This window comes from Dreissena polymorpha, chromosome 1 (genome assembly GCF_020536995.1).
Source record: "Dreissena polymorpha isolate Duluth1 chromosome 1, UMN_Dpol_1.0, whole genome shotgun sequence".
Classification (NCBI taxonomy): Eukaryota; Metazoa; Mollusca; class Bivalvia; order Myida; family Dreissenidae; genus Dreissena; species Dreissena polymorpha.
The window spans coordinates 152,436,653-152,451,546 of record NC_068355.1 but is presented as its reverse complement, the minus strand read 5'-3'; the positions used below and the strand labels follow the sequence as shown (position 1 = coordinate 152,451,546).

The following is a 14,894-nucleotide window of genomic DNA, read 5'->3' as shown; positions in this document are numbered from 1 at the left end:
CTTGGTGGATGGACAGTCAAGGGGTTTAACAATTATATAAGCCTTGCTCTGACTTGGTGGATGGACAGTCAAGGGGTTTAACAATTATATAAGCCTTGCTCTGACTTGGTGGATGGACAGTCAAGGGGTTTAACAATTATATAAGCCTTGCTCTGACTTGGTGGGTGGACATTCAAGGTGTTTAACAATTATATAAGCCTTGCTCTGACCTGGTGGGCGGACAGTCAAGGGGTTTAACAATTATATAAGCCTTGCTCTGACTTGGTGGATGGACAGTCAAGGGGTTTAACAATTATATAAGCCTTGCTCTGACTTGGTGGATGGACAGTCAAGGGGTTTAACAATTATATAAGCCTTGCTCTGACTTGGTGGGTGGACATTCAAGGGGTTTAACAATTATATAAGCCTTGCTCTGACTTGGTGGATGGACAGTCAAGGGGTTTAACAATTATATAAGCCTTGCTCTAAGAAGGTGGGTGGACATTCAAGGGGTTTTACAATTATATAAGCCTTGCTCTGACCTGGTGGGCGGACATTCAAGGGGTTTAACAATTATATAAACCTTGCTCTGACCTGGTGGATGGACAGTCAAGGGGTTTAACAATTATATAAGCCTTGCTCTGACTTAGTGGATGGACAGTCAAGGGGTTTAACAATTATATAAGCCTTGCTCTGACTTGGTGGGTGGACATTCAAGGGGTTTAACAATTACATAAGCCTTGCTTTGACTTGGTGGATGGACAGTCAAGGGGTTTAGCAATTATATAAGCCTTGCTCTGACTTGGTGGATGGACATTCAAGGGGTTTAACAATTATATAAGCCTTGCTCTGACCTGGTGGGCGGACATTCAAGGGGTTTAACAATTATATAAGCCTTGCTCTAAGTAGGTGGGTGGACAGTCAAGGGGTTTAACAATTATATAAGCCTTGCTCTGACTTGGTGGATGGACAGTCAAGGGGTTTAACAATTATATAAGCCTTGCTCTGACTTGGTGGATGGACAGTCAAGGGGTTTAACGATTATATAAGCCTTGATCTGACTTGGTGGGTGGACATTCAAGGGGTTTAACAATTATATAAGCCTTGCTCTGACTTGGTGGATGGACAGTCAAGGGGTTTAACAATTATATAAGCCTTGCTCTGACTTGGTGGATGGACAGTCAAGGGCTTTAAAAATTATATAAGCCTTGCTCTGACTTGGTGGATGGACAGTCAAGGGGTTTAACAATTATATAAGCCTTGCTCTGACATGGTGGGTGGACATTCAAGGGGTTTAACAATTATATAAGCCTTGCTCTGACTTGGTGGATGGACAGTCAAGGGGTTTAACAATTATATAAGCCTTGCTCTGACTTGGTGGATGGACAGTCAAGGGGTTTAACAATTATATAAGCCTTGCTCTGACTTGGTGGATGGACAGTCAAGGGTTTTAACAATTATATAAGCCTTGCTCTGACTTGGTGGGTGGTCAGTCAAGGGGTTTAACAATTATATAAGCCTTGCTCTGACTTGGTGGATGGACAGTCAAGGGGTTTAACAATTACATAAGCCTTGCTCTGACTTGGTGGATGGACAGTCAAGGGGTTTAACAATTATATAAGCCTTGCTCTGACCTGGTGGATGGACAGTTAAGGGGTTTAACAATTATATAAGCCTTGCTTTGACTTGGTGGATGGACAGTCAAGGGGTTTAACAATTATATAAGCCTTGCTCTGACTTGGTGGATGGACATTCAAGGGGTTTAACAATTATATAAGCCTTGCTCTGACCTGGTGGGCAGACATTCAAGGGGTTTAACAATTATATAAGCCCTGCTCTGACTTGGTGGATGGACAGTCAAGGGCTTAACAATTATATAAGCCTTGCTCTGACCTGGTGGATGGACAGTCAAGGGGTTTAACAATTATATAAGCCTTGCTTTGACTTGGTGAATGGACAGTCAAGGGGTTTAACAATTATATAAGCCTTGCTCTGACTTGGTGGGTGGACATTCAAGGGGTTTAACAATTATATAAGCCTTGCTCTGACCTGGTGGGCGGACATTCAAGGGGTTTCACAATTATACAAGCCTTGCTCTGACTTGGTGGATGGACAGTCAAGGGGTTTAACAATTATATAAGCCTTGCTCTGACTTGGTTGATGGACAGTCAAGGGGTTTAACAATTATATAAGCCTTGCTCTGACTTGGTGGATGGACAGTCAAGGGGTTTAACAATTATATAAGCCTTGCCATGACTTGGTGGGTGGACAGTCAAGGGGTTTAACAATTATATAAGCCTTGCTCTGACTTGGTGGATGGACAGTCAAGGGGTTTAACAATTATATAAGCCTTGCTCTGACCTGGTGGGCGGACTGTCAATGGGTTTAACAATTATATAAGCCTTGCTCTGACCTGGTGGGCGGACTGTCAAGGGGTTTAACAAGTGTCATCCCTGGTTAGCCTGTGCAAACAGGCTAATCTTTGACGACACTTTAGGCACATGCTTTCAGTCCCGTTTTTGCAGAGTGCGGCTTATGTCCTGTTGTTACGTATAGGTTTAGAAGAGCATGGTAGAGACTTTGCAGCCATTGCCAGCCTTGTGAACACCAAGACAGAGACCCAGTGCCGCATCTTCTATGAGCAGAACAAGAAGAACTACAATCTTGAGGCCATACAACAGGACAAGGTACCAGGGGATATCTTAGCATTCCCTTTGCTTTGTTGGCATCGTATGTGTGTTATATTTTCCTATAGTGATTTATTTTTTAACTTACAGTTTAAGCTGCTTTTTCATGCTGTGCCAAGAAGCACTAATATGGTTATGAGTAAAAGGATGGAAAACACATGTTTTTTTATATGCAAGTGAAAGGCAAAATACACTGTAAAATAGACCTTCATGTAACATACTGTCACCATACATTAGATGGAATGGATGATCTTATATTAAATAGATGTTCACATCTAAGAATGGATATTAATTTTATGCTTTTTGTAATATGAATATAAATATAAGCTCATTTATGTTAGATGAACGAACATATTAGTAAAGATCATTTATGATGATTATTTTAAAGACAGATATTTATATATAAAAACACACTTGTGTTGTATCAATATATTAAAAGTTTCAGCGAGAATTTTAAAATAAAAAACAAACAAAAATGAGCTTGATGTTTACCCTGTTGTTGGCGAGCTCTGTTCTCTGCTTTTGCAGCTCTCAAGTAAATGGGTGCTAAAAGTTCGAGTAAGTCTAATTTTGATCTAGAATAGTACAATGTGACCATAAGTTTAGACCTGTATACACTATATGCACTCCACGTGTAGCATTTTAAACTATATATCCAGCATGTATTGTGTACTGTAGATAGATTCATGTGTGTATCGAATAATAATTATAACATGTTTCTTTTCTGAAATGTTGTCTTTAGATTCCCGGTCAGATTACAAGACTCATTGATACATGCATATCAAAAACAATAACATAATCTTAAATGTCAGTTATTTTTATGCCCCCCTTCGAAGAAGAGGGGGTATATTGCTTTGCACATGTCGGTCGGTCTGTCGGTCGGTCCGTCCACCAGGTGGTTTCCGGATGATAACTCAAGAACGCTTGGGGCTAGGATCATGAAACTTCATAGGTACATGATCATGACTTGCAGATGACCCCTATTGATTTTGAGGTCACTAGGTCAAAGGTCAAGGTCAGGGTGACCTGAAATAGTAAAATGGTTTCCGGATGATAACTCAAGAATGCATACGCCTAGGGTCATGAAACTTCATGGGTAGATTGATCATGACTCGCAGATGACCCCTATTGATTTTGAGGTCACTAGGTCAACGGTCAAGGTCACGGTGACCCGAAATAGTAAAATGGTTTTCGGATGATAACTCAAGAACGCATACGCCTAGGATCATGAAATTTCATAGGTAGATTGATCATGACTCGCAGATGACCCCTATTGATTTTGAGGTCACAAGGTCAAAGGTCAAGGTCACGGTGACCCGAAATAGTAAAATGATTTTTGGATGATAACTCAAGAACGCTTTTGCCTAGGATCATGACACTTCATAGGTACATTGATCGTGACTCGCAGATGACCCCTATTGATTTTCAGGTCACTAGGTCAAAGGTCAAGGTCACAGTGACAAAAATCGTATTCACACAATGGCTGCCACTACAACGGACAGCCCATATGGGGGGCATGCATGTTTTACAAACAGCCCTTGTTATTTTGGAGGATAAAAAGATGCCTTTTGATTTTACTGTCAACTGATCAATATTTAAGATCTTCATGTGAAAGGTCAAGGTCAGAGTTCTTGTATAATGAAATTGGTGTTTGCACAATAACTAGATAAACCTTTAACCTTTTATCATCCAAGTTGGTATGCTTATTACTTAGGAGAAAAGAAAGATGGCTGTTGATTTTTAGGTCAACAGGACTGGTCCAAGATCAAGGTTGTGTTGGCTTTTAACCCTTTATCCCATAAGAAGCAAAGTGAAAATGGCTTTCACATCCAGCTTAAAACCACTCACAGTCTGTTCAGGTTTTATGCTGTTTGCTGCTCATCAGTATCTAAGTGTAAGAAATGAAGCCTTTAAAACTTGAATATAGTAAGAAAGGTCTTTAATTAATTTAATTAAACTTTCTAAGGGACTTACACATGCGTCAAAATATGTATCTAAGTGTTAAAGTGTTCACATGAATTTTTGTTCTGCACAATACCTTAAGAATGCTTAGGACCAATGACCATGGGCATAAATCTGTTGGTTACACTGAAGAAGGGTGACCCCTAATGATGTTCCAATCAAGAGATCCAAAGTAGAAATGAATGGGACATTTTGGCTGCAAATTGGGGGGCATACATGCGTCACTCATATCTCTTGCTTAATTTTTTTTTTGTATTTGTATTGTTTATTAACACCAGTATTTTTAAGGATTCTAGAAAAAATGACAACTTGATGATGCCCCCAATATTAGGGGTGGGGGTTGCCACATAGACAAGCCCTTGTAAGTTCATCCTTCTGTCTGTCCATTTTGTTGCACGCAACTCAAAAAGTATTGGTGCTTCGGGTATGAAAATGTTCTAATATTATATATTAATCAACATGTAAGTTTATGCACCTCAGTTTATTGGTTCGGATATTTATTACATAAACCAGAGTTTTTGTCAGTTAATGAAAACATTTCCTTTTTGAACTTCTGTCGCAATTAATTTAAATGTATTGCTGCTGGAGGGCTGGACATTTATATACATATTAACCCATTTATGCCTAGTGGACTCTCCCATTCTTCTAAATTGGATCAATTTATTTCCAATATTAGGGATGTCAAGTATATTTATTTCTATATTTAGAATATTTCTTACAGAAATTCCTTTAAGCAAACAGCGCAGACCCTGATGAGACGCTGCATTATGCGGCGTCTCATCTGGGTCTACACTGTTTGCCAAGGCCTTTTTTCTAGACGCTAGGCAATTACTAGCGGAAGTCCATATTTTGGTTTTCAGGTTTTCTACATAATTTGTTATCTTCTCATTTTATAAGAAAATAATGTCTAAACATTCCAACTGGCTCACATGTACTTTATTTCACGATAGTCCGGAGCCCCACATCTTTTGAAGTACTTGCCATGTTTAGATATACATTTCTGGTATAAATAACACCCAGTCACCATTCAAATAATAGAAACATGTGTCTTGAAGAATGCTATTTACACACAATTAAAATATTATGCAATCAATAATTGGCATAATATCATGCACTTTTGCTTGCCAACTATCACATCCTTCATTGTTTAAACTGTTATTATACGATTTCTCTTATATCTTATTTGGTTGAGACTTTTTTGGTTAGTCCATAGGTTTGAAAATCTTATGTGCCACTTGTAATTAAACAAGATATTGATTGATTTTTTTTTCTGTTTCTTACATGTTCTGTTACTGTGTGTAGATATAATTTTCAATGAAACACAGATTTCAATGTGGTTCCTTAATTGATGTTGCCAATAAGTTTGACAGCACAATTTTAATGATTTGCTTCAAACTTCAAACAAACTTTTATTTAAAATGCCATATTGATTTACAGTCTTGCAGTAAAGATTTTGTAAAAATAACACTTCAATAGAAAACAGTACTGTCCACCATTTTTTAGGGGGAACGCCTATGTATATGAATGTACTGATTAACCCCTCTTGGGTTTCTTTTTATATGCATTTTTGTTAAGAACATTTTCCTAATTGTATGCCACGTAGTTATATAAAAAAAAATGTTGAAAATATTAACAATTTTACTGTTGTTATTTTAAAGTTTCAAATTTATTATTAAGATAAGGTCATTAAATGAATTGGATGTTTAATTGTAATAAACTGCAAAAAAAATAAAATTACATGACCATTATAATTGCATTATAAACTGATCAGCTGTTAAATAGTATTAAACAAACAGAACATTTATGTTTTCAGTACCGGTATTGTGATATTAAATATTTATTATCACATTAAACGAAAAATATATCAATAATTTATTATTTTGACAGGAAGAGGATCACCGCACGGTTTCCATCTGTGAAAGTGTGGCCTCCACAGTGACTGCGCCGTCAGACGGGGAACCAGCATACTCTGACAATGAAGAGCACCGTGACACAGATGACAGTGGAACTGCAAGTGCGCCTAGTCCTCGACCTATAAACCTGGACGACAGGGGTAAGCAGACATGCTTGAACCTTGTTAAAGCTGCTATGATATTAAGCACTTGGTTCAATGAAAGCTAATGATATATCATCACCAACCAATGCTGTCCAGTGTAGGCCCATGTTTCCTAGTTGTTATGTTTTTATCCCCCGCCATAGGCGGAGGGATAATGTGTTGGCCTTGTCCGTCCCTACGGCACTTTTGTGTCCGGAGCCATATCTTGGAAGTGCTTTGGCCGATTTCATTGAAACTTGGTATGAGTATATATATGGATAGGAGGATAATGCACCCCAAATGGCATTGTACACCATCGGATAATGACAGAGTTATGGCCCTTTGTATCTTGAAGAAAATGCTTTTTGTGTGTGTCCGGAGCCATATCTTGGAAGTGCTTTGACAGATTTCATTGAAACTTGGTATGAGTATATATATGGATAAGAGGATAATGCACGCCAATTGGCATTGTACACCATCGGATAATGACGGAGTTATGGCCCTTTATATCTTGAAGAAAATGCTTTTTGTGTGTGTCCGGAGCCATATCTTGGAAGTGCTTTGACGGATTTCATTGAAACTTGGTATGAGTATATATATATATCTATTTATATATATATATATATATATATATATATATATATATATATATATATATATATATATATATATATATATATATATATGGATAAGAGGATGATGCATGCCAAATGGCATTGTACACCATCGGATTATAACAGAGTTATGGCCCTTTGTATCTTGAAGAAAATGCTTTTTGTGTGTGTCCGGAGCCATATCTTGGAAGTGCTTTAACGGATTTCATTGAAACTTGGTATGAGTATATATATGGATAAGAGGATGATGCACATTGGCCTTGTCCATCCGTCCAGAATACTTTTGTGTCCAGAAGTATAATGGCGGTGGATATCAATTCAACGAATTTGCTTGTTTAATTTGCTTGCCATAAACGGTGTCATACTTGAATAGTGTTTGTGATGTCAGCTTTGCTGACAAAACAACACGGAGCCAAGCACATTGAAGAAAATCATTTTATTTATGCTTTATAACTAACTCAAATTAAAGCATGTTATAATGCCTATCAGAAAAACATAATTCCCCCTTTTTAGCTCGACTATTATATATGAAATATGTATAGTGGAGCTATCCTACTCACCCCGGCGTCGGCGTTAGTGTTCCTGTTCCCGTTAGCGTTAGTGTGCAAATGTTAAAGTTTGCGTACCACCCCAAATATTTCCTATGTCCCTTGGCATATCGCTTTAATATTTTGCATACTTCTTTACCAACATGACCCCAACCTATAAATAAGAGCGGACAACTGTATCAAACATTTTGTAAGAACTATGGCCCTTTTTTCACTTAGAATATGCATATTATTGATAAATCTATGTTTAAGTTAGCCTATCTCCTCAAATATTTTCAATGTCCCTTGACATATTGCTATCATATTTTGCAAACTTCTTTACCAACATGACCCCAATCTATAAACAAGAGCAGACAACTGTATCAAGCATTTTGTAAGAATTATGGCCATTTTTTGTCTTAGTAACTGAATATTTTGTTAAATTTTGTGTTTAGATCCACTTGACTTCTAAAGTATCAAAGCTATTGCTTTCAAACTTCAAATCTTTTCTTACTATCATGAGGGTACTGTACCTGGCAAGTTCAATTTGACCTTGACCTTTGAATGACCTTGACTCTCAAGGTCAAAAGAATAAATTTTAGTTAAATTGCCATAACTTCTTCATTTATCAGATTTTATTAATACTTTGACAAAACAACATTTGCCTGAATACCACAATGTATTCCACCCAAACAATACCCCACGCCCAAACCCAGAATTCCTGCCCCCCCCCCCCAATTGTATTTTTTATTGTTTTCATTTTTTTATTTTTCAAACATCGTCTAATAAATGACTACACCCCACATTATACCCCCCTCTCAACACACTCCCTACTCCCCCCCTCCCAATTTTTTTTCCTTTTATTATTTTTGAAAGAACGTCTAAATAAATGACCACACCCCACATTATACCCTCCTCTCAACCCCCCCCCCCCCCCGCCCCCTACCCAACCCAAAAAGAATATTCTTTTCTTTGAAAAATGGTTTAAAAAACAAAAACATTTATGTATTTACTTTATTTTTGAAGGACCCTCCAAACTTCCCACCCAAGCTATTGCTATAAAACTTGAAATAAAATCTTACGGTATTAGTTCGTTTTATGTCTTTATAAATGTTCAATAGATTGTGGAAAATATACCTTGACCTTATTGAATAATTTGAACAATTTCCCGATGATGGCTTACGTTATACTGTCAAGCACTCGAATAGTCGAGTGCGCTGTCCTCTGGCAGCACTTGTTTAATAAAATTCCCTATACAAAGGGCACTTTCCTTGAAAGTTGAAAAGAAAACACCCTGACTTTAGTACCTTAATTTCAGATCTTGGCAAGGATCAGAAACCAGACTCGTCAATGACCCTCTCCCTGGCAAGTAGCAGTATGGGCCCCAAGGTAGCCAGCCAGCCACCCATAAGACTACGCCCTCTAGGGGAGGGTCCAGCACTGGGTCACCTCGACAGCAGCAGCCTTACAGGTCTACGCGTGGCCAGTGCCCAGCAGAGGCTTTTGCTAGGTGAAGGGCTTAGGCCGGCTGTACAACAGACCCTGTACCCTGGCAGCATATCACCATCATCCCTCCCTTCAGCTCCCATGAGGACAGGTGGGTACACTGAGTGTACTGGACTATGGGTTCTTATCTTGTTGAACCAAATGTTATGTTTGGTTAGGTTTGTATAGCACTTTTTTTATGATGCATTCAATAGTTGACATACTAATTGTTTATCAATAATGATGAAAATGCCTTAGCAACATTTGGTTTATGATGGTTTACAATATTCTTTGTATTAAAAAGTCTTGATAGCCATGATTTAGTAAAAAGTGTGTCTACCTTGAAAGCTTGAGGTCAGAAGTTCATTCTTCACTCAAGGAGCATACTAAAAATCTTTCCAAATGAATCTTCTATTTGTTGTTTGCAGGAAACTGGATGGACCATGTCCTGATAACCCTTAATCTTGTATTGCATTTTTGGTTCACAAAACATTGCAAGGATCCATATCAGGGAATCTGTCTCATTATTCTAAAACATCCCCTTTTCTGTGCCAGGAGACAATGTACTTCTGATGAGGCCCAGCATCACGCAGATAGGGGCCGTGGGGTTTGGTTTGTTGCCTCGACAGCCATTCAGCCCTAGCCAGGGTACCGGGAACTCGAGCCAGAGCTACCCCTCCCGACCTGGATCTCGGACCAGCCCTGCAGTGCAAAGCCAGCAGTCCCAGCAGACGAGACCCAACTCCTGGTCTTCTTGTCATGAGGCAAGTCTCTTGAGTAAGCCAATAAAGGTCTTCTTGCCATGAGGTCAGTTTTATGAGTAGGCCCAACTCCAGGTCTTCTTGCCATGAGGTCAGGGGCGTAGCGAGCCCTCCAAGGATCTGCAGGCACGTTTTAAAAATATGAGCCTGGGGCCAGGGGGCTGCAGGGCCTCCGGTGGATAAAGAGCAAAACCCTTGTCAGGGGTCCAGGGAGCCCCCGGAAGCTCCTGAAGGATACCAAATTGATCAGAAGATAGGAAGTTATCCTCAAATACAAGACCAACCGATTTACGATCAATAACATGAATCTTTTTACCCAACTAAAGACCGCCTTACGGCCAGTAGTGGGCGCAGACGAGATTTTTCTCATTATATTTAAAAACAAATAAACTTTTGTTTCGGTGAAAACGTTTTTTACATTTGTTACATTTTTAGCTCGACTATTATAAATGAAATATATATAGTGGAGCTATCCTACTCGCCCTGGCCTTGGCGTGACCGTCTGCGTTACCATTAGCGTTAGCGTCTGCGTTGGCGTGCAAATGTTAAAGTTTTCGTACTACCCCAAATATTTTCTTTGTCCCTTGACATATTGCTTTCATATTTTGCATACTTGTTTACCAACATGACCCCAACCTATAAACAAGAGCAGACAACTCTTTCAAGCATTTTGTCATAATTATGACCCCTTTTCCACTTAGAATATGCAGCAAATGTTAAATTTTGCGTACTACTCCAATTATTTTCTTTGTCCCTTGACATATTGCTTTCATATTTTGCATACTTGTTAACCAACATTACCCCAACCTATAAACAAGAGCAGACAACTCTATCAAGCATTTTGTCATAATTATTGCCCCTTTTATACTTAGAATATGCATATTATTGATAAATCTTTGTTAAAGTTTGTGTACTACCCCAAATATTTCCTATATCCTTTGACATATTGCTTTTATATGTTGCATACTTGTTTACCAACATTACCCCAACCTATAAACAAGAGCAGACCACTGTATCAAGCATTTTGACATAATTATGGCCCCTTTTACACTAAGATAATTGAACATTTTGCTTTAATTACCATAACTTCTTTATTTATGATCACATCTTATTATTACTTTGACAAATCAACACTTACCTGAATACCACAATGGATTCCACCCAAACAATACCCCACGCCCCTACCCAGAATCTCTCCCCCCCCCCAACCTCCCCCCCCCCAACCCCCCCCCCCCAAAAAAAAGATTTTTTTTTTAAAACATCAACTTATAAATTACCACACCCCACATTATACCCCCCTCTCACCCCCCCTACCCCCCCCCCCCCCCATTTTTTTTTAAACATCATCTAATAAATTACCCCACCCCACATTATACCCCCTTCTCAATCCCCCTACCCCCCTTTACCCCCCCCCCCCCCCCAATTTTTTTTTCCTTTTTTGTATATTTTTGAAAGATTGTCTAATAAATTATTGAATGTTAACTCAAGAATGCTTAGGCCTAGGATCATGAAACTCCATAGGTACATTGATCATGACTGGCTGATGACCCCTATTGATTTTCAGGTCACTAGGTCAAAGGTCAAGGTCACAGTGACTCGAAATAGTAGAATGGTTACTTTTTCTTGTTTGTCCGATAAAGTCCACAGTTTTCATCCGATTCTTTTCAAACTTGTTCAGTGTCTTCATATTAATGAGGACTCGAACCCTATTGATTTTCAATTCACTGGGTCAAAGGTCAAGGTCACAGTGACTCGAAATAGTAAAATGGTTTCCGGATGATAAATCAAGAATGCTTAGGCTTAGGATCATGAAACTTCATAGTTACATTGATCATGACTGGAAGATGACCCCTATTGATTTTCAGGTCACTAGGTCAAAGGTAAAGGTCACAGTGACTCGAAACAGTAAAATGGTTTCCGGATGATAACTCAAGAATGCTTACTCCTAGGATCATGAAACTTCATAGGTACATTGATCATGACTGGCATTTGACCCCTATCATTTTTCAGGTCAAAGGTCAAGGTCACAGTGACTCAAAACAGGAAAATGGTTTCCGGATGATAACACAAGAATAATAAGGCCTAGAATCATGAAACTTTAAAGGTACATTGATCATGACTGGCAGATGACCCCTATTGATTTTCAGGTCACTAGGTCACAGTGACAAAAAACGTATTCACACAATGCTGCCACTACAACTGACAGCCCATATGGGGCATGTTTTACAAACAGCCCTTGTTTAAAAAGAGCAATATCGAAGCAATAAGTCCAGAATGACTTCCCTTTGAATATGAGAAAATTTTGAAATCCGGCTTGTTAGCGCAATTAATTCCACAGTTTTCATCCTTTTATTTCCAAATTTGCACAGTATCTTTATATCAATGAGGACTTGAACCCTATTGAATATGAGCAGTATTGGAGAAATAAGTACACAATAAACTCCCCTTGAATTTGAGAAAATTCTCCTTGTTTGCGCGATTAAGTACACAGTTTCCATCTTATTCTTTCCAAACTTGCACAGTGTTTATAGCAGTAGAGCGATTCCGGCCCTCATGGGCCATTTGTTTCTTTTTACAAGGCTGTGATTTCTCCTTTCACATTGAGTGATTTTGCTCCTTTCAGTGGTGTTATTTTTTCTCTTTTCAGTGGTGTAATTATATCCCCATTACCATTGGTAATGGGGCTATATAGGAGTCACTTTGTCTCAAAATTTCATCCGATCTTCACCAAACTTGGTCATGAGTTGAATCTAGATGATGTCTAGGTCAAGTTTGAATATGGGTCATGCCAGGTCAAAACTAGGTCACAGGGTCACTTAGTGCGTTTTAAACTGAAAGTTTGTCCGGACCATAACTATGTCATTTATTGTTAGATTTTAAAATGACTTGATACACTTGTTCACCATCATAGAACAGTGTGTCATGCGAAAGGTCACACTTGGAGTTCAAAGGTCAAATGCTTGTGGGGGCCATCACACTTTGAGTTCAAAGGTCAAAAATTGCCATAAATGAGCTTGTCTGGGCCATTACTATGTAGTTGATTGTGAGATTTTAAAATCATTGGGCACATTTGTTCACCATCATTGGAGGGTGTGTCATGCGAAAGAATTACGTCAATATCTGCAACGTCAAGGTCACACTTTGAGTTTAACGGTCAAAAATGGCCATAAATGATCTTGTCCAGGCCATAACTATTAAGTATGTCATTCATTGTGAGATTTTAAAATTACTCAGTATATTTGTTCACAATCATTGGATGGTGTGTCATGCGAAAAAATTACATCGATATCTCCAAGGTCAAGGTCGCCATGACTAAAAATGAATTAAATTTGACACAAGGGGGGGGGGGGGGGTTACTAGGAACAATCAGGAACTATGCAAATTTTGCATTGTCTCCCATTACCAGACTTTTTTCTCCAAATTGAAATGAGGTCGCCACAACTAAAAATAGATTTAATTTGACACAAGGGCGATAAGTAGGAACAATTAGTAACAATGCACATTTTGAATTGTCTCCCTTTATTAGACTTTTTTTTCAAATTGAAAACCTGGTTTTGTGACAAATGTGGCAAATTTGTCCCTTGTTTCCTCCTTTCAAGTGCCAAGTTTGCTTAACTTGAATGAATATGTAAAATCTGAAAGGCTTCAAGTGAAGTCTGTTAGAGGTATTAGGATATTTTCCTCCCTTGAGTTGTTTTCAAAATTGCCCCCAAGAAGCAGATAAAATGACAAGCAGATGTGATTTGTGTCAAGCCGGCCTTAAAAAACCATGTCTTTATCATTCCACAGGTGCCTATTACCCGGGAAGTGAACTCCAACCAGATGCAAGACATGTCCAGCCTGAAGCCACAGGGTCCAGGTCAGCCGAGAAGACCAGCCAGCGCTCAGTCAGAGCCCGGGACTTCCACCCACAGGGCCCTGTCACCTCACATTGCACAATATCCATTTGGTAACACTGTTTCCTTTGTAGTTGTAGGCTTTTTGCTGCTTATATGATTTCAGTAATATAACGGGGATCTGTTGACCTACTCAAACTTTTCTTGGGAAATGTAAAACTTAAAAGATCACTTGTATTGCCCAATTTCTATGGAATTCTATGATAAAATTCATCCCATTGGTATCCTTGACGTGTTTGAAACTTGGTTAAGTGGGATCTAGGTGACTAGGGCAAATTAAAGAAAATGCTTGTAATCTTTATAGAGGCCACATTTGTCGCCCCATCTTAATGAATCTTGGCCTTGGCCAAATATGAAAATGGCTCATTTCGGGTGAACAACTAAATAAATATGTAAAATAAAAGCTTGTTAACAGTGCTAAGGCCACATGAATTGTCCAATCTTCTTAAAACTTGGTCAGTACATGCGTACAAACTACCTGCTCAGAACAGTTTAGTTTCTTAAGGTCTCAGATGTAGCTTTCTTGTTTATAGCATGTGAACCATAAATGTTATTAAATTTGCAGTTAATGATATATCTCAATTTGAACATTTCATTCATGATACTCATTTCAGGTCTTGACCCATCACGTGTAAGTACGCCACCCCTGAACAAGAAGAGCCGGTCCGGGTGTGTGAGAGACCTCATCGACTCGGCCATTGAGAGGAACCTGATCCAGGAAGGAACAAGTGTTGTCTACACACAAGAGAGGCCTGGTAGGGATAAGCACCTGTATTACATGCTTTCTTACGGCATTGGGTGTAGACACAGCTCCTCTAGGACAACTTCTGACATATATTAAGTTCAAGCTTAACCCTTTGCATGCGGGGAGATTTGTCGTCTGCTAAAATGTCGTCTGCTGAATTTCTAAAATTAGCATTTTCTTCTATTTTTTTCAGAATAGCAAAC

General features: G+C 38.8%; 1 protein-coding gene across 1 annotated transcript in view; it reads left to right on the top strand.

Moving 5' to 3' along the window:
- Positions 1–14,894, top strand: part of LOC127858316 (histone-lysine N-methyltransferase 2D-like) — a 122,684-nt gene that overhangs the window by 76,247 nt on the left and 31,543 nt on the right. Inside the window, exons 22-28 of the mRNA XM_052395389.1 lie at positions 2,536–2,666; positions 3,195–3,224; positions 6,516–6,681; positions 9,123–9,401; positions 9,845–10,053; positions 13,840–13,999; positions 14,561–14,701. Of these exons, the coding sequence (XP_052251349.1) occupies positions 2,536–2,666; positions 3,195–3,224; positions 6,516–6,681; positions 9,123–9,401; positions 9,845–10,053; positions 13,840–13,999; positions 14,561–14,701 (1,116 nt within the window). The remainder of the gene's footprint in view (positions 1–2,535; positions 2,667–3,194; positions 3,225–6,515; positions 6,682–9,122; positions 9,402–9,844; positions 10,054–13,839; positions 14,000–14,560; positions 14,702–14,894) is intronic.